Here is a 19,059-nt window from a genome sequence, read left to right as displayed (position 1 = left end):
CACTCACCTCCAGCATTAACAAACTGAGCGTGTGCGCAGGTTACCTGTCCCTCGGAGTTGCTGCCCCAGGTGTAGACGTCTCCCGTGGACGAGAGCACCAGAGTGTGTTCAGCTCCGACAGCGACGTCCTGGACGTGGATCCCTGACAGAGCCGGGACCTGCTGGGGCCGATTGTGATTCCGGGCCCGGCCCTCGGCTAAGCCAATGAGACGGTCTGTGACCGAGAAGGAAAGAGATCCGATCTGAGCCGTGTGTTGTGTAATAATATGAACTGTACTGTGAAGTAGTTGTTTACTGCAATTTGTTTTTACAGATATGGAAAACTTACAGAGCTACAACTATCAGTTCGTCTCATTTCCAATTATTCTGCTGATTATTTTCTCAATTGATGGATTTTTTGATTTATTCTACAAAAAATTAATTCCCTGATTCCAAGAAAACATCTTATTGTGTCTGGTTCAAAACTATTTCACAGAAAAAAATAGCAAAACCATCAAATTGATCATCACAATGTTGTGATTTTTAAATTTATTTTGAGATAAAGTTTTTATTTAAAATAATTCCAAATGAATTGCGTGTTGATCTAACAACCGATGAATCGATCAGTCACTGCCGCTCTCATCAATCCTGCATCATGAAGTAGTTGGAGAGAAAGAAATCAGACGTACCTTGGCCGAACGTGAAAACTTTCCCATCTTTGGTTAAAGCCACGGAGAACTGTGTTCCACAAGCTACTTTTTTAATACCGATCCCACACAGCACGTCCACCTTCTGAGGATTTAAAACATTCTGAATAAACCTTCACATACTGATGTTCACACACAAACACCAGGTCTCACTGTTCGTACTAAACATCAGGCCTCTCAGTGTTTTACCTGAGGGGACGACTTGGCTGTGGAGTTACCAAGTCCCAGTTTTCCATAGTCTCCATCACCAAACGCCCAAACCATCATTCCGTCAGCAGAGATGACCAAAGTGTGGTTCAGACCACAGGCCACCTGAGGGGAACACGTCAACGTCAGCTGAGCAGAGCCGTCCAGAACCTACGTTTTCTAAAGCTTCAGAATATTCAAGCTGACAAGATAATGCTAAAAAGATGAATGCACCTTCACACAGCCCTGAATTTTCTCCACGTTCTCTTTTCATTAGCATCATTGTTTTTATTATCACGTGTGTATTCCTGTCACCAACACTTGAGATGAGATCCTGTTGGTTCACTGTAACTCCCATTATAATGAGTCAACCTAAACTGATTCTGTCACGACTTCACACTAAGTTTGACTCGACAGGATCCTTCAGGCCCACCTGTCCGACTTGGTATCCCTCCAGAGCTGTGACCTTCTCTGGGAGCTTCTTGTTCGAAGTGTTTCCGAGCCCCAGTCTGCCGTAATCACCGTTACCGAAAGTGAAGAGCTTCCCATCTGCTGTTACCACTGCTGAGTGTTTGAACCCGCAGGACATCTGGTGAGGAAGAAGAGCCGGTCATGAAACATGTGGCTGCACCAAAGGAAACATGTATTGAAGCTGTTTATTACTCTGAGGTTCTCTTCTTAAAGACAGACTGACCTGCACCACCTCCTCTCCCTGCAGGGCTTCGATCTGTCTGGGTCGGCGCTGGCGGTCACTGTTCCCGTGGCCCAGTTTACCGTAGTCCCCGTCCCCCCAGCTGAACACCTCGCCACTCTCCGTCAGCGCCATGGAGTGCCCGTCGCTGCCGCATGACGTCACCAGCTGAGTCACAACAAAACCTGACGAGACAGAGTCAGAGCGGAAACGCTGTTTAAATCAATTAATAAAAAAACTGATGGCATCGAAGAGACGTGGTTCAGAGGGTTGTTAGTTACTTACACCTCGTTAGATCCGACAGCTGAAAGGATTCGTTTTTGATAATTAATACTATGGAGCTGTATCCGATTAAACTCACCGTCCTTTCAATACATACTAACAACAGTAAATCAGTCGTCATGTGTGCATCCACATGCGTCACCTTGAAGAGCGGAGATGACCGTGAGCACGTGCAGGTCGTCAGAGTTCCCTTGGCCCAGACGACCGTAGCTTCCTTCTCCACAGGCCAACACCGTCCCGTTAGGCTGGATCGCAAAGGTGCAGTTCTGACCACACACCACCTGGGGGAGGGGAGACAAAGCCACGAGTGAACAAATACAGACGAACACAGCAGAGGTCACACGGTGCAGACCGCGGCTGAGTCACCATGTTTCAGCGTTTCCATAACATTTGATTGCTGGACTTCTGTTTCTGGTGTGGATCAAGTTGCAAGAACACCGGATCTGTACAACAACTTCTCTTCACCTCCGTTCCCGGCTGAATCTTTTCTAGATTTACTTTGCTTTATTCAACGTAAACAAATCTATAGATTCAGTGTGACGGGGGGATTCAATCTACCAATAAAACACAAGTGGAACTCTGTAACTGGACGTGACTACGTGCTGGTGTACGTTGTACCTGTTGTGCCTGAGAGAAAGACGGAGCAGTGGTTGGCACCAGGATGTTCCTGCCAGCCTCCGCCAACTGCCCATGTCGCCCTGCACCCCACAGAAAGACGTCACACTTCCCTCCGAGGTGCCAGTCCTGCACACACACACACACACAGTTAGCAGCTCCACAGACAAACATTTTATTCCAGTTGATCTAGGTCTCAGTCTACATCACCTCTGGTCTGGAGGTGGCCCAGGACATGATCTGTTCATCCATACCAGACGCCCATTTATGGTTGTCCTAGAAACACAGGGGGTTATTATGGGCTGTGCAGGTGTTCATTACATTACAAAGTACAGTTCCAACATTGATGCAGCCGCACAAACACCAGCAGCCTCCCTCACCATGAGCAGAGCCATCTCATCTTTGGGCACAGGCTCCAGGTCGGGAACAGAGAAGGACTCTGGGAAGGTGGCACCTCGAGCGAGCGCCTCCGCCGCCTTGACTGTTGTAGAGAAGCAGTCCAGCCACGCCCACTCGCTGGCGTTCCAGACGGCAGTGCCGGACTCCGGTGGGCAGTGCCGGAGCGGAGGTGGCACAGGGGGGCGACACAACAAATGGTCCAGGTGGAGACCCACGGCCAGGGAGGCGAGGCACTGCATGTAGGGGCTGTGGACGAGCTGCTCCCCACAGACGACGTGAGGCTGGAAAGAGACGACAAGGCAACATCAGCAACCGGAGGAAACGATGGTGACAACGAGTCACGTTGGGTTAAATCCACGTCTGACCAGACTTTAAATGATGATGTGATTACGAGAGCGGGAGCAACAAACACCAGACAACCTGAAAATGTCATAATGAAGATCAACAACACACATTCTTGTTCAGGAAGTTTTAAACCAGCAAAGAGATTTTATTGTTCATTGAATATTCAATATAAAGACTATGAAGACTTAAAGAACCTGGTGATTCACATGCTGCTTATAAACACGTGACTGTGAAGATTATTTGAAATGTTCTTGTACCTTCTCGTAGGCGTACTGCTCCTGCAGCATGACGGGCAGCCTCTCCAGGAAGGCCCTCATGCAGGGCGCCATGTTAAGGCCGACCACGCCCTGCTTCTTCAGAGCCGTGCGGCAAGTGGCCAGCACGTGGTTGGACGCCATGAATTCATTGGAGCTGTTAACAACCAGCACGTCCTGGAAGTGAAACCATATCAACACACGTGTGAAAAAGAGAATAAATAAAGTATCTCAGTGACTCACAGATGAATGAAGGTGAGACGTTTTACCTTTGACCTGTTGGAGCAGACGGCGACACCCACATCTGGGATCCAGACAATATTCTGGATGGCCCCCGACCCGGCCACGACTGTCTGGAGCACCGAGCCGTCCTGTGGAACGTGGACACACACGAGCAAAATGACTCCAGAGGAAAAGTTCAGTGTCACTGTAAACAGCAGAGTGTGTGTGTGTGTGTGTGTGTCTTACCCGTAGTGACCAGATGTTCATGAGGCCTCCCACTCCTCCAGATGCCAGGGCCAGACCATCAGGGCTGAAGGCCAGCGTTCTGACTGGAGTGATGTGACCCTTCAGCTGGAAAACACACATGGCTCTATCTACCGAGCGCCTGGAAGACTGCAACACAACCACAGGGACAGTTTGTCATCGAGCGTCTCTCTTCGGACTTGAAGTGGTTTTGACGACAGATGAATTGTTATGAATCTACACTTAATGTTCACATATTTAAAGTACAAGGCAACAAATTATTATTTACTAAATAAAAATACCATGAATTTTAGTTTGGATTCGTTCTCCCACCACCCCCCCGAGTCAGAGGAAGAGGATTCTGGGAAGTTGGCGATGTCCTGAGGAACAGTCCAGACGGAGACCAGGCCGTTCTGACAGCATCTGAAAAACACAGCGACACGTGATCGTCACCAAAGAAAAGCGGAGAATCATCATCTCCGGCCAGACCGGGTTTTATAGAACCACCTACATGGCCAACATGCTGAGAGGCTTCGGCCCTCGTCCGGGCACGCCGCACCACGCCACACCGTTCACCGTGGAAGGATGTCTGAGGCTCTGCAGGCAGCGCCAGCCGGAGCCGGAGTCGGAGTGAGGGTCGTGGCTCGCCCACAGCTTCACCGTCTCCTCTTTGGCACAGGTGAGGAGGATCTGACCGCTGGGACTCCACGTCATACTGGTGATCGACTCCTGAGAGAACCACACGTTTAGTTTGGCTGTAAATCAACTTATAATCTGCTGTTAGCACGATGTTCTGTTTAAGATTATTTTGCCGTTTACCTTGTGTGCATCAATGACCACGATGGCTCCCTTTTCTAACGGCTCTTTGAAACCGATCAGCAGCTTTCCATCTGCGTAGCCCACAGCGAAAGGCTTGTCCTCACTGTACCAGGCAATGTGCATCACGGCCACTGAGAGAGGACGCACGCGTGTCATTAGAAAAGAGTTCTGTCGTTTACAAAGTGCGACCGAAAACACAGAGAACACAAAAACACCCCACTTCTCTTCTCACCATCTTTGCGGTAGCAGTGCTCCAGCTCGGTGCGGTGCACGGTGGCCGCGTCCAGCACCTCGATGAGGCCCAGGGATCCATCCATCCGTCCCACCAGCAGCATGTCCTTGGGTTCCCCGCACCACAAGGACTCTGCCTCCTCTTTGGGCCAAGCCAGAGCCGACACCCAGTGAGGCTGCACGTCCAAAAGGCCTTTACCACCTGAGGAAGGATTCCACACTTTATTATTTGGTTGTTGCTGACTTTCCGAGTTGTTGCTCCGTCTTCAGATGGCGTCAGGAACTAATATCTCAGGTTATTTCAACATGAACGCACAAGTAGAACGTGTGTTGACACTGTTTCTGTGATAAACTGCTTGTGTAGTGGGTTTCATCTGCTTGTGCAACACAGTCACATTTCAAAGACACAACAGAACGTGTGCTCATGAAAGGACTCGTGGACTTTCCTCCTTGAGGCCATAGAAAGAGGCTGAGGACAGATGGTGCATGCTGCAGGGTGTGTGGTGGGAGGCAGGAAACGATGGTTGGACCACATCCAGTCCCCAGACACATTCATTTTTAATGGGATCTATAAAATCTGAATCTGCTCACACACCAACAACATAGACGAGCACACGATACATTTTACACTCGACTCATAATGAACGTACTACGATAAAATGAAAACAGAAGGAGCGGCCGATAGAGGAGATTGAACAGTAATTACCATTAACTTGCCAGATGTTGACCATTTTGTCGATGGCAGAAGCCAGAAATTTGCCAGTGACGCTCCAGGCCAAAGGAGACAAGATGGGATCAGTGGGAGATCCCAAGCCTGACGTGCCGTCCTCCGAGGATCCATCACTGATGAGAGCAAACGCAAATGAGCCAAAGTTACAGCTGCGATGATTTATCTTATTTTAACCTTTTGAAATAATATCGACTCATAAAGACGGAGAATTTTCAGATTCAGTTGAAACGCAGAAACATGAGCTCTCACAAAAAGTCCGTCCAACTCTTGAGACACGTTTTATACATATTTATTTTAGTTTTATATTATCATTAATATTATATTAGTTGATATATCAACACATATCTATAGACAACATTAGTTTAAATTGAACGATCATAACACATCAGATTAACTAAATAATACAAACCAAACCAGAAAAATGAGACGTGCTGTAACTTCAGTAAAATAACATCGAAACTCTGTCACTGCACATTTGTCTTCACGATCTCTGGAGTTTCTGAGGACAGAGACCAGACGGGGTCTTACTCTTTGTTGAAGATGCACGTCTGCTGGAGCGAATACTGGCTCTTGGTCACGTTCCACACCCGGACCATCCCGTCGTTGCCACTTGTGGCCAACAGGCCTTTCTTGCTGCACCACCCACACGTGATGACCTGCGTCACACAGAGCAGGACTCCACGAGTTAAACCCTCAGACACAGAGTTTCACACAGGCCCAACCCCAATGATTCCAAACAGCTGCTGCCGTGGTAACCGACGTCCAAATCAAAACTCGAATACTTTGGCGTTTGCATTATTTTACATCAGTTAGCACGAATTCTATACAACCTATTAAAAATATAGTAATATAATATATATTGATTGAGCATCAGTATTACTATTAACTGTTCTCATGTCACGTTACAAGCACTGACTCTGACAGTGACGTGACCACATGAGTGAAGACTCACAAACAAGATGTGGAGAAAGTGAAGCATCTGGAACCATTTAAGATGATCCCAAAAAGTCTAGAGGTCAATTAATCTTAAATTTGGCAAAACAACTGATGTAACTGTGACCTGCAAACTAAAAAGTATAAATTCTGACTGAACCTTTGACGCTGCAGAAATGAAACCCGACAGTTTAGCCTCTAAATGAAACAAGGACACCGACCCTGCTCTGATGAGCCTCCAGCTTGACGAGGGAGCACTTTCTCAGGTCCCCTGCCATGTCGGCAAAGGTCTGCGGCCGGCTCTGGTTGTTGTCGCGGTCGTGGGCGGCCAGCGTGCGGACCAGCTGCTGGGCAGCCCACTGGCGGTGCTGTGAAGAAAGCCTGGAGGACAGGCAGCACGCCGCCAGTGCGTTGGCGAGCTCCAGAGGGCCTGCAGCGGAGGGATTATGGGAAAAGTAATGCGCAATTAGACAAGAAAACAAGTGACAAGGTAGAGGCGAGTGAGAGAAGGAACACAAATGAAAAAGACAAACATGAAAACACTAAAAACCCAGAACAACCACATGAGAAGAGAGAAACAAAGCTCGGACCAGACGACAACAATGAATTTACCATAACTACATGAATCACACAAACCCAAACTCATTATTATGATGAGCCAGCAAAGAAAATCGAATTAAACATCTTGAAGCAACAGTAAGAAACTTTAAGTGAACAACAGAGCGTTCAGTCGCACACGTGGTGATTTAATCTGTGGTTTTCAAAGAGATTAAACACAACTGAACAGAGAGAGGAGTGAAAATGAAAGATGAAAATGTCTCTCTCATCAAACTCATTTTAATCCAGCTGATGTTTAAACACGTTTCATCGTGTTGCTCTAACACTGAACTCTGTTTTCACTCATGTGGCAGAATCACTTCCCCTAAATTCATTTACAAGCCACAAAATAAATCTAATTCTCAGACTTTTGAACGTCTGCAAATCAGGTATCTCAATCAATTCATTCAATATTCTTATTTACTCTTACTAAGGAAAAAGAAGTGAAGCTCAACACAAGCAGTATAAACATGAAGTACCATGATTACTACCATGAACAAACACACACACTGTGTAACAGCAGCTCGTTTGTTTCTCCCGCCTCTTTGTCCACAAACCTCTTTTCTCCATGTCGGCCTTGTCGTAGGCCGGTCGCAGTCTGGCCCCTTTATCTGCCAACAGAGCCACCAGAGCCTGTGTCACTACAAAGTTGGGGGAGGTGATGAGCTTGTTCTCCTCGGCCACGCCTCGAAGAAAGCTGGGCAGGAACTTCCTCTGAATGGGGTCGTCTACGGTCGTCAGGTTCATGCCTGTGGCCGCAGAGATCAGGTTCTGAAAGAATACAAAATGTTTAATGTTAAACTGGCAGGTTAGAGGGAGCAGATCATACAATGTGATCCAACATAAGATATATTTTGTTCTCATCAACATTACAACCTGTTTTAAAACCTCGCCGCTCTGTCTCATCTTGAGCTCATTGAACCATGACGTGGAATGGAGCGGATGCTGATGAGTCACATTGTTTACCTGAGTGCAGAGTTGCACCAGCAGCTTGGCGGCATTGGGACTGTTGGAGGCCAGGCAGCCCACGGCCGTGCTGAGGTAGGCCAGACAGGAGATGGGTTTGCTGGCCTTGGCGGCTCCACGAGGTCTCTCCGCGTGACCCGCCCCCGCTGTGGGACTGGTGGAAAGACCGGCTCGACCCGCCGCCGCCAAACACATCAGTCTGACCAGAGTCCTGATGTCAGTCAAACCCAGAGACTCCAGACCTGCTGCGAGGCTGCAGCTCGAGCCACTGAGAGGGAACAAAGGTCTATGAGGCTGAAATCTAGAAAATATCTTAGGGTATATCTTATAATTATCATAAATTATTGTGCCAATTATATTGAACGAAAGCAAATGTGTGTAGGAGCTTTATAAGAATGAACTTTTAAATGATGCCAGAGTTAATTTGAATTTGTTCATGCCGCCGCCACCAGGGTGAAGCAGAGGCTACAACTACTACTGTCACATATCACCAGTCACGTTCGCTGGTCATAAACAGGAAGTAGATTGTCGGCTCTGCAGATGGTTGCTTAGTTACCGACCAATATAAAGGAAAGATACTACAAGGTACAATAAAGATAAAAAGTTTTTTCCTGGAACAGTGACAGAGTGGAAGTGACTGACAGCAGCGTACAGACGTCATGTGGACTGTGATGTGTTTTCAAACAAAGACGCAGAAGGGAGGACGCAGCGTTAGTCAGGAACCGTCACATCTTTTTCATGCGTAGTCGAGCAGCCGAAGGTTTGGTTCAGTCGAATGTTTCCTGTTTGTGCAGCTACTGATTAAAGCTCATCTTCAAGCTGAAGGAGGAAAACAGGACGAGCATCGTGTGACACCGTGATCTCTACCTGACAGACAGCAGGGACAGGGCTCTCATCACCATGGTCCTCGCCAGCAGCACCTGGGCTGCAGCCGTCACCCTCCTCAGCGCCATCACTCGGTCGTGTGGGTTCTGCAGAGCGGCGGCCTGCTCCCCGAGGGTCACCCTGCCCGATGAGCTCTTATCCACTGAGGTCTGACAGCCTGAAGCAAACACACACTTTCACTGCTCAGCTCCAAGTCATGAACAACAGATAAACTTTAAGCTGCTGAGGCATTAACACCTCGTCCTCACCGATCTGCAGCAGCGTCTCCTCCATACTGTTGGTGGCCGTCACCATTGCTACAGAGGCTCCGAGCGGGTCGCTGTCAGGGAACTGGACGGCCTCGGGGACGATCCTGCGCTCGCTCAGACCCAACGGGCCGGCCAACAGCTCAAATTCTTCCTCCCCTGTCAGCTTCTCATCTTCATCAACATCCAGCATGTCCCAGTCCTCTGCAGCGGGACAGACGAACATTGATTCTCTCTTTCATTATTAAAGTGTCATAACCAGCAGGGATGAAACTGAGCTGCTGCAGCGAGGTGCTGCTGTGTCACGCTCATGTCTTTAGCTCGTCTCCATTTAGACTTTCTGGAAGAAAGTTTTCTTATTTCTGAGGTAAATTCAACCCATGAAGCAAACAGACATTGAATATTATTTACTATTTCAGTATTTGTGATGTTGTGCAGAGGTTTGTGTTGTGAGTCCCACTAACAGGGTTTGTGTTTGTTTCTTATCTGCTAAATGTTCAAACATGAACATAAAACTGTAGCTCGTTGTGTCACCGTCACAAACATGAACTGCTTCACATGAATCCTTGGACTTTACCTTCATAGACACTGTCCTGTTTCCCCAGGAGGTCAGGAGCCTGTCCCTTATATCTGAGCACACACCACAGAATACAGAAATAAAGCAGAGTGTCAGTTCTACTTCCTTTAAACAACAAACTAATACATGACGCCACAGAAATAATAGAGAATATCTAACAACACCAACATGACACAGTCCATATACAGGTGAGAAACAATCATTGGTAATTTGGGATTTAGTTTCCTCTCTCTCCTGATACACACTGAGAAATTATGCAATCCTGTTAAATATCGTAAAGTAAAATCTTATAGTTATAACAGAGTAAAAACTTCAAACAACTAAAGTCCAGGTTTTCTTACCTCTCCACGACGGGGACTTTGGCTTTGCTTTTGATGGCCAGGTACTTCTCTCTGCAGCCGCCACACAGCAGGTAGTAAGGGTTTCCGCTGCCACACTCGCCTCCAAACCAGCCGTCCACGTAGGCGCCATTGCTGCGGTAACCTTGCCTGTTGGCGCTGCGGCCGCAGCCCGGGTGGCTCTTCTTCATGTGCTGATTGAAGTTTGCTACGTTGGCCTCACACAGCTCGCACACCACCACTTCATCCCGATCGTCCGTCTCACACACATGCTGCGACGAGTGGCAGAGAAACGCACACAGACACGCACATGTCCATGAAGAAGAAACATGTACGACACACACGAGACAGTCGTTAGGCTTCAGAGTAGCAGTGAAGCACACATGCGATGCACTGAGGTAGAAATATGAAATACTGACGACTATGAGTTAATGAAATCCAAACAGCCACTTCATCAACATTCAACTAGTTGTTCACTTCATGCCGGTTAGATCAGTGCGTAGTTTCCAGGAGAAACCAGTGAGAGGGTTTTTTAAACCCGACTAAAGAAGCTGGCGTTTCATCGTGCACGTGAGTTTATGTGATGGAGACGTGATGCAGGGCAGATAAAGAGCAGAATGACGGTGGCAGCCCGCTGACAGAAGCATAAAGTCACACACACCCATGTTGGCCAGTCCAGTACCTCCGGGATCCACATTCCCAGAATGTCGGTGTCGCTGGCGAGGTCCTGGCCGAACATGGCCTCCATGGTCTCTTCGTCCAGGTCCATCTCAAGCTCCTCATCGAGGTTGAAGTCATACAGGGCGGCCGGGTCTTGTTGCTGCTGAAGGGATGGGACCTCCCGACGTGACTGACTGTGGTGGGCCTGCACCGAGCGGTACAGTCCAGCTGGGAAGGGAAAGAAACGTGAGGTTCATACGTTGAAGAAGAAATAACTATGAAACAAATGTGGAAAAAAAGATGAAAGATGCGTTTGTAGAAAGTTCTCACCAGCACGGGCTAAGAGTGTTCGAGCAGCCAGGTCAAAGCGATGCTTCCTTCCAACCGCAGAGCGTCCTCGGAGAGCAACGCCGCTGGAGGCTGATGCACTGTCTTGCTCCAGACCCTCGGGACTGAAGTGCAAAAACATGTTTATGAGTGAACTTTACTGATAAACACCTTTAGTATGAGAAGCTCTCTCTGAAGAACAGAAATCTAATCAGCTGAATATCCCTCTGTGTTTGAACGACTCTTCGTTTAACATCCAACTGGAGCTGAACCAGGTGAAATCCTGTGGTTGTACCAGATTATCCACAGATTGATCCACACAGAACTTTGAGATAGTCTGTGAGATTTAGTCTCTGCACTAAATCAGGATTCAACCTTTAGCTTTCTCACCTCTCACTGAAACCCTCTTCCATTTCCGCAGCGTCTGCATTGGCGATTTCTCCGGGGGAGCACAGATACGAGCTCCTGTCCAGAGATTTGCCTCCAGCAGAAGCTGTCGCCCCCGGACACGAGGAGTCCGACCCGTCGCTGCAGCCGCCGCCGCCTCTGGTGTGAGGCTCGTCGTGCTCGTCCTCTGTTCCCGGATGTTCGATCATCCACATTGCCAGAACAGTGATGTTCTGAGCGTCTGCCTCTCCTCGTGCACCTGGAGGGAGTAGAAATACACGATCCTTCCATAAACCACTAAATCATAGCCGTGACATGATGTTCAACTTTTTTTAAATGTTCACATTTACACTCCTCAAACTGTGACGCTTTCAAATCGTGATCTTACCAACTTTTTAAATCATTTTAAAATGTTTTATTGGCTCTGCGAAGGTACTTATGTTTTCATTTTGACTCTTTCATGGTTCAGGGAAGAACTAATCAAATCTAGATCTGCATCAGGAGGCGGAGCCAGAAAATAACTTTTTAAAATGTGAGTTTGACATTTTCATGGATTAAAAAACAGTTTTAATTTTCTTGTTTCATTTACTCAGACTCTTTTGTCATCTGTAACAGTTTGATTCTGATATTTCTGTCTAACGTTGTGTGATCTTCAAACTGCTTTTAAGTTTTTCCTATTACTTCAATTCTTCATTGTTGTTATTGTGATTTCGGTGCTATATTGATTATTAAGTTGATTATTGTTGTTACTCTCATGATAATCGTTAAATTACTACTTCATTACATCATTTAATTACTTGCATTCATTGCAGTTAACACAGAAAAATGTAAAAGTGTCTCGAGCTCTTCCGTCACTGATGACGAGCTGTGTAACGTCTGTTGGTCCGAGGATGAGTCAACTTAATTGCACTGAATTAAAATGCAGTCGTCTGAAACCATGTAGGTGGAGACTTGACGGAGACTGAGGGGAGGATGGGGGAGACTGACCCGTGGCCTCCAGAGCTTTAGTGATCTGTCGCAGGGAGAAGCCCATTTCCAGCAGGGGCACAGCGATGGCAGGAGGAGGGGGAGACGTCGACAGTCTGCTGCTGGGGTCCGACAGAGCTACAGAGAACACCGGACACTATTAGTGAAATCATTACTAATCTGACAGGAAGAGGATCAAAACTAAGGGTCATGGATGTTGTTATGGGAACCAAGTGTCTTCTTATATCTGAACACTGACGGAGTCCTGTTTTTAAAACGTGCAGCTTCCCTTTGGGTTGAGTATCGTAGATGTTTATATGAAAGACAAGCTGGGATACTTACAGGTACCTGTCCTGTTCTGTTGTCGAGTGGGCTGGGAGTCTGGGGAGGTGAGACTCTGCCTGCGGCCGACTTCATCGGAGGGCGACGTCGGCAGAGACGTCACCGGAGGAGTCTGGGCTCGACGGGTCGGGCCCAGGGTGGTTGTTGGGTAACTAGAGAACATTTGCCTGTGATAAGAAAAGAGACGCGTTAAATAATCATCTCGGTCTAAACATACGAGGGGAACAAGGCGACTCATTAACACGAGCTGACAACATGTGCAGCCATCTGCTCTGACCTGAGGAGGCTGAGAGGCATGACTCCTGGAGACTCCGAGGCGGGGACGGTCTCCGTGTCTGTGACGGGTGTGGTAGCGGTGGTGGTGTCCTCCAGAGAGGAGCTCATGAAGGAGGTGGTGCTGGAGGCCGAGGGGCTGGTGGTGACCGGGGTTTGTGCCAACTGCTCGCCCTCTGTCCCGTCCCCCTCACCCTCCGGTTCACTCCTCAGTCCTGAGGGACAAAAACCACAGACGAAGCTGAAACAGCGCCTCCTACCTTCAGAATATCGACACTGTTTTTATATCAATGGATGGAGCTCTCACAATTTGTCAACAGTTTATTTGGCTATAAAATGAATATGGGAGGAGTTTGTTGACATTTAATAAAGTTGTTCAATATTTTATTATATCTCTCCAGTGGTGTGAGGTCACATGACATCACAGCCTGTGGAAGCTCAATACGAACTAATAAATAATCAGTCGTATTAATTCAAAGCATGAACGTCTCTACTGACTCTCACCAGGTTTGATCTTCCCCCCACTGGGCTCCTCCAACAGCCCGTTCACAACCAGCTTGTAGATCATGGCCTGTGCCCTCTCCAGGTCCGCCAGGCCCAGGGCTCGTTTGATAGGAGAGCGCATCACCGCCCGCTTCACCATGTGGCGCATGAGAAACTGCAGAGCCGCCCGCATCTCCACCTCCTCAGGGCAAACCGGTGAGGTGGCAGCAGCGCTCCCGCTGGTGCCGGCATTCAGGTCAGCGTTGTGCCCACTGGGCGCCGTTTCTGGTAAAACCTAAAGTCAGAGGAGAGAGAGAGGGTTTGAATAAATGTGAAAACACAACGTGACCTGGATCCGTCTCAGGAAAGACATTTCACTCACATCAGACAATTTGTTTTCAGAGACTCTGCGTTCGCTCCATATTTATTTCTATATATTCGAATGAAACAGTATGAAACAAATGACTTGGTCTAAGGACCAGTTCAACATTGTGCAGGCTTGTTTCATCGAGTCAAACGTTGGGACCATAATCAGTGTCCAGACCTATGATACGAAGAAATATCAAAGTCCCAGAATTACTGAATCAAGATTTAAGATCAGGTGAAGTAGTCAAGAGGAGAATAATCCTGGATACTCTGTTAACTCTCAAACTTCAGACACAGCAGGTACCATAGTCTTTAACTGTGTCACTGCTGAGTGAACTGAGATCAGTTCTGACCGAGCGTTTGACGTTCAGTTATCAAGTTAAAATCTGTATCTGTGTAATTTACAGGGGAAAAGACCTGAAATGGCCTAAAATATATATAATTAAATGTAAGACCTGTTTAGATCCAGATCCAACAGAAGCTCAGATATTCTTTCCTTCCATAAACTAGATGACAACGTTCATGTCTGTTCACTCAACATAAGGTCGTAGCCAGTGGCCAAAAGTTTCTCTCCGGCCAAAGGCACCAGAACCTGTACGGCTCAAAGATTCATAAAATAAATCTCAGTTATTTCATCTGTAGGAAGTTCTGTGGATCTAAATGTAAAACTACAAACTGTCATTTTTACATTTGGGTTAAGTGACCCTCGGAGCGGTTTGTCGGTGATGAGCCAGAGAAGCTGTTTCCTCATGTCTCTATGCTAAGCTAACTGGCTAAGACTGATGACAATCTTTATCATGTGACTTTTGGAAAGAAAGCAAATTAGCAAACTAAGTCCTCATAAAACAACGAGGTTAATTATAACTGTTGTTAAACGTACCTTTGGAATCAGCAGCAGCTCAGCGTATTTGCTGCAGCTCAGCAGAGCGCTGAGGGTTTTCATGGCTCCCAGGTAGAGATAGGACAGCTGCACAGCATGGATCTCCGACTGGGTGGCGATAGAGGCAGGAGACGGCTCGTGGCTGCGAAGGCCATGATCGTGGCCTTTCTTCCTGTTCCCCTCCGCAGGAATGTGAGGAGCAGCAGAGAAAAGAGTCTCATTTCCACCGATCCCGGCCACGGAGGAGATCTCGCTCTCTGACTTCGAGTTGGGCGCCACGTGTGCCTTCACCTCATCCAGGCTGTGGGACACACGCAGGTCAGAGGGCGTGGTGTTTGGAACTGCTCCAGATGAGGCTCCATCTCTTTGTTCATTCCGGTTGTGCCCCTCATTGTCTGCTTTGTCTTCATTGGCGGCCGGCTCGTGCCCAGTTGATGCGGCGTTGCGATGCTTCTTGTCATGACGTCGCCCACCGAGCTTGGCGGCTGTTTCCTCATGGATGCTAGTAAGGTAGGTGAGGTCCAACAGCAGCGAGGCGGTGAGGCCACGGAAACGTGCCACGTCGAAGGGCAGCGGCTCGCAGGGCTCCAGGTTGTATAGTGGAGTGTCACTAGGCGACCAGAAAGTTGGGAAGCTTTAATAGAAGGAAGTGGAGAGTGAAAAGAGACAAGGGAAGGAAACACAAAGTGAGGGAGAGGGCAGGAGAGAAAGAGCACAGCATGCAAGACACAAAAAAGATGGATGTGTGGGTGTGGACAGAAAACATGCGGCTCAATGGTCTTTTGGATCGTGCAAAGAGTGATGATGCAAAACAATGAGTGTGAGGAACGGAAAACAGTAGAACATGGAGGGAACATGGAGGGTGAAGAGGTGGTTAAAGAGCGAGAGGCTAATGCAGAGGGCACCAGAAGAGGATGAGTACAGTAGAGCAACATTCAGAAAACACCGTGTGTCCAGACCGCTGCTTCCTAAACTAAGAAGACGTCCACACTAGTATGTTTTAGTCTGTAAACATATCACTGATTCTAGTTTTCCTCTAAATCAGAGACTTGTGTAAACACTGGAGATCTGGTACAGAAACGGAGACTTTGATGCACGATGATGCAGACGCCCACGTTCTCTTCCTGGTTCTCATCAGTAACATGACTCAACTACCAGCGGGAACAGCAAAGCGGCGCCAACGCTTGCACTGAATCCCTGCTCTTACTTTTCACCATCAATGTTCCTCGTTTGATGTATTATAGTAGACAATCTACTTCCTGTTTACATTCATGTGCACAGGTCATTTTTTTGCAAACTACCTCATATCAACATCCTGTGATACATATCCATAAAGAGGAACACACGCCTGTGGCACCGTTAAATTTGGAGTTGGAGGCTGAAAGGTCAGGGAGGCCATGACAGCTCAAACACAAATAAAGTGGCGGCCATTTTGATAAACCTACAAAAATACATCAGGATATAAAAACAGCGAAATATAAACAAAGAAAAATGTCCAAAGAAACGTGATTAAAAAAATGAGCCACAGCTAAACAGTGTCCAGCCATTACCTGATGGTGATCTCAGCCTCGTCCCACTGCACCTTCGCTGAGGTACTGCCTTCCTTCACCACACCCAGCAGTGTAGCGTGGCGTCCCGTCTGCTTGTGCACACATCGCCCACCAACACGGAGGCCTGCATCAGCACCCCCGATCACCGCCAGGACCGGCCACACCTCTGTGCACAGTGTTCTCAGGTGGTGCTCCGACAGCTCCCCCAAGCCATGCTGTCGTCCGTGGCGCCCCCTCTCCTCCTCCGTCCTTGTGGGCGTTTCTTGGCTTTCTCTCTGGGCGTCGTGCTCCTCGCGGCTCTGCACAGAGCGACTCTTTTTCAGTCTTTGACCTCCACTGCCTCCAGATGCACCGGCCGACTCTCTAAAGCAGGCCTTGATCTTGTGAAGTCGTTCCACCATGGTTTTGTTGATACGATGGGTCCAGTGGTCAGTGCGGTGTAAGATGCGGATCAGCTGCGTGGTGGCCTCGGCCAGGACTGTGGCCATGGGGCTGCAGACAGGGTCTCCAGGTAAGAGGTCTCGTGGTGTTCCCCTCATCTGCATATCACAGATCTTAACCTAGAGCCATTCAGAGACGAGTAAAATAAATATTGGTATTTTTGGACGTACGTATTTTTGGACGCCAGACACAATTCTTTAATATGCTCCTTAAATTACAATGTGAGACCAAAACTAACCAGATCATAAAAACAATCGATTACAATAATGAGGTGGGGAATCATGGGTCTCAAACAGCTGCACATGTTCTCTGACCTTCTCTCCTGGGTTACTGCTGTAGAACATCACACAGGGATACAGCTCTGTGGCGTCCACATCCTCGAAGGCCAACTTTGGCTCCTGTGGAAACACGAGACGAGTAAGAGACGGAAACAGATGCTTGAGGTGATAATGTCGATTTTTCTGAGCTGTTTATTTAATATATTCTTTCTGTTGTTTAAAAATTTGAGTCAAAAAACATAAAGCTGCTGTATGTCACATGAACATCAGCAGTGTCATCTTCAGAGCACAGGAGCTGAGCTTGTAACATCACGTCTCTCACTTCTCCATTCTTGCCAAACGAGATGGTCCTGGCCTCCATGTCCAGGACGCAGGTGATGAAGTCTCCCTGAGTAAAGCTGCTGAGTGTCAGCGTTTGCTCTCCATTATGATAGAGGTTTCCGCTGTACGCCCGGTACAGCCACATATCTGACGTGGTGCGGTGGTTGAAGTCGTGCACGGGCCATCGTGAGACACCGACACACGTGCCCTCGTTGCCTCGGTTCTCCTTCACAATGTAAAACTAGCACAGAAGCAAAATGTGAAATAAATCAAAACAGGAAGACAATTTAAAAAAGAGGCAGTTTATACTTTTGACTTTTCACCTTCATGGAATAAAGTATCATCTTTTTTCCACTTCCTTTCCATATACAACATTAATAATGTACCTTCCACTGGTAACATCCAGAGGAGATTCCAGTGGAGGCCAGGCCGTAGCCTTTGCCCCCGCTGCCATGCGTCAGCCCCTGGCTGTTTTCCACCACACAACACTGAGCCTTCTCCGGGTCGAAGGACACCTCCTGAATGGGAAGGTTCTCGTCCTCCTCCTCTGCGTCTCCCTGTGGATTAAAGAACCTGTCAGACATCCGAAGAAAACACGATACTGTAAACACAGCAGGAGTCGGGGGAGGGGGAGTGCACACCTGTAGTTTGAGTTCTTGGACTTTCTCTTTAATCTGGATCGAGTGCTTAGCTTGAGCAATGGGACCTTCCCACATGCAGTCGGACAGCAGAGAGAAAAGACGCTCCACCACCTTCGAGAGAGCAAATTGAGTTCGTTCTGTCAGTGAAATTTATACTTTTGTTATAGTCGACAAATCCCACAAGAAAATCAACAGTGACTTCAGGCTAATTCAGGCGATTCAGCATCGTGAAATTCAGGAAACTCATTGTCTTGTTCAATCTCTCACCAGGAGAAACCCAGACTGATCAGACGATGAAGATATTTAAGATCTAGCTGTTGGCGAGCAAGACATACATTAACTCAAATCAAAGACAACACAAGGACACATGCTTTTAGGACGTGTACAGACCTGTGTCATTTGATCATCCTCCATATTGGCCTCGCATGCAGGCAGAACAGCCTCCAGTACGTGAAGCGCCAGGAGCCGAGTTCTCAAGTTTCCCACCAGAGGGACGCCTGGAATCAACACGAGTGAATGTCTTAGTTGTGTTTTACGACAAAAAAGCATCGCACTTTCATCTGGGATGTGTTTCAGCCACTTGTACCTGAGCAGCATTTCTGTGCAGCAATGTTGAGCAGCACTTCAGTCCATTTGGGGGAGGCCATCTTGGACTGGATGGCCTTGGACGACACGACTCTCCTGAGGAAGACCAGGAAGTCTCCGAGGTGCAGCTCTGCAGTGTGCTGCTTACGAATCAAAGCTGAAAAAAAATCATACAACATCCACAAACGTCCAATTAGAAACAGTAAACTACATTTCACGGAATACAAGATAAACAGATGTTTGTTTATTATTTGAATATTTCCAAGTCCAAATATAATAAATTCAGTTTTTTATGACAAAACGTTTGGTTGATGT

The 19,059-nt window shown here is 47.6% G+C and overlaps 1 protein-coding gene across 5 annotated transcripts in view; it reads right to left on the bottom strand.

Moving 5' to 3' along the window:
* herc1 (HECT and RLD domain containing E3 ubiquitin protein ligase family member 1) overlaps positions 1 to 19,059 on the bottom strand; it is a 48,649-nt gene that overhangs the window by 6,947 nt on the left and 22,643 nt on the right. For 3 of the 5 annotated variants that reach the window (XM_069527944.1, XM_069527960.1, XM_069527968.1), the window contains exons 31-70: positions 18,746 to 18,901; positions 18,550 to 18,656; positions 18,160 to 18,270; positions 17,905 to 18,075; positions 17,520 to 17,759; positions 17,234 to 17,317; positions 16,479 to 17,038; positions 14,929 to 15,562; positions 13,704 to 13,977; positions 13,204 to 13,414; positions 12,927 to 13,093; positions 12,606 to 12,722; positions 11,622 to 11,877; positions 11,235 to 11,356; positions 10,906 to 11,132; positions 10,248 to 10,516; positions 9,907 to 9,959; positions 9,333 to 9,533; positions 9,067 to 9,241; positions 8,200 to 8,467; positions 7,791 to 8,004; positions 6,858 to 7,066; positions 6,232 to 6,359; positions 5,680 to 5,816; positions 4,975 to 5,175; positions 4,743 to 4,873; positions 4,435 to 4,652; positions 4,226 to 4,346; positions 3,927 to 4,073; positions 3,728 to 3,829; positions 3,462 to 3,635; positions 2,841 to 3,140; positions 2,671 to 2,736; positions 2,464 to 2,589; positions 1,988 to 2,126; positions 1,567 to 1,748; positions 1,306 to 1,461; positions 876 to 998; positions 669 to 771; positions 45 to 214 (exon numbers count right to left, since the gene is read on the bottom strand). In XM_069527944.1, coding sequence (XP_069384045.1) covers positions 45 to 214; positions 669 to 771; positions 876 to 998; positions 1,306 to 1,461; positions 1,567 to 1,748; positions 1,988 to 2,126; positions 2,464 to 2,589; positions 2,671 to 2,736; positions 2,841 to 3,140; positions 3,462 to 3,635; positions 3,728 to 3,829; positions 3,927 to 4,073; positions 4,226 to 4,346; positions 4,435 to 4,652; positions 4,743 to 4,873; positions 4,975 to 5,175; positions 5,680 to 5,816; positions 6,232 to 6,359; positions 6,858 to 7,066; positions 7,791 to 8,004; positions 8,200 to 8,467; positions 9,067 to 9,241; positions 9,333 to 9,533; positions 9,907 to 9,959; positions 10,248 to 10,516; positions 10,906 to 11,132; positions 11,235 to 11,356; positions 11,622 to 11,877; positions 12,606 to 12,722; positions 12,927 to 13,093; positions 13,204 to 13,414; positions 13,704 to 13,977; positions 14,929 to 15,562; positions 16,479 to 17,038; positions 17,234 to 17,317; positions 17,520 to 17,759; positions 17,905 to 18,075; positions 18,160 to 18,270; positions 18,550 to 18,656; positions 18,746 to 18,901 — 7,550 coding nt within the window. The remainder of the gene's footprint in view (positions 1 to 44; positions 215 to 668; positions 772 to 875; positions 999 to 1,305; positions 1,462 to 1,566; positions 1,749 to 1,987; positions 2,127 to 2,463; positions 2,590 to 2,670; positions 2,737 to 2,840; positions 3,141 to 3,461; positions 3,636 to 3,727; positions 3,830 to 3,926; positions 4,074 to 4,225; positions 4,347 to 4,434; positions 4,653 to 4,742; positions 4,874 to 4,974; positions 5,176 to 5,679; positions 5,817 to 6,231; positions 6,360 to 6,857; positions 7,067 to 7,790; positions 8,005 to 8,199; positions 8,468 to 9,066; positions 9,242 to 9,332; positions 9,534 to 9,906; positions 9,960 to 10,247; positions 10,517 to 10,905; positions 11,133 to 11,234; positions 11,357 to 11,621; positions 11,878 to 12,605; positions 12,723 to 12,926; positions 13,094 to 13,203; positions 13,415 to 13,703; positions 13,978 to 14,928; positions 15,563 to 16,478; positions 17,039 to 17,233; positions 17,318 to 17,519; positions 17,760 to 17,904; positions 18,076 to 18,159; positions 18,271 to 18,549; positions 18,657 to 18,745; positions 18,902 to 19,059) is intronic. The other 2 variants (XM_069527950.1, XM_069527953.1) reach the window with 2 other exon arrangements.

This window comes from Paralichthys olivaceus, chromosome 1 (assembly GCF_024713975.1).
Source record: "Paralichthys olivaceus isolate ysfri-2021 chromosome 1, ASM2471397v2, whole genome shotgun sequence".
In the NCBI taxonomy this organism is placed as follows: Eukaryota; Metazoa; Chordata; class Actinopteri; order Pleuronectiformes; family Paralichthyidae; genus Paralichthys; species Paralichthys olivaceus.
The sequence above is the reverse complement of the archived record's forward strand: the minus strand, read 5'-3'. Positions and strand labels throughout refer to the sequence as shown.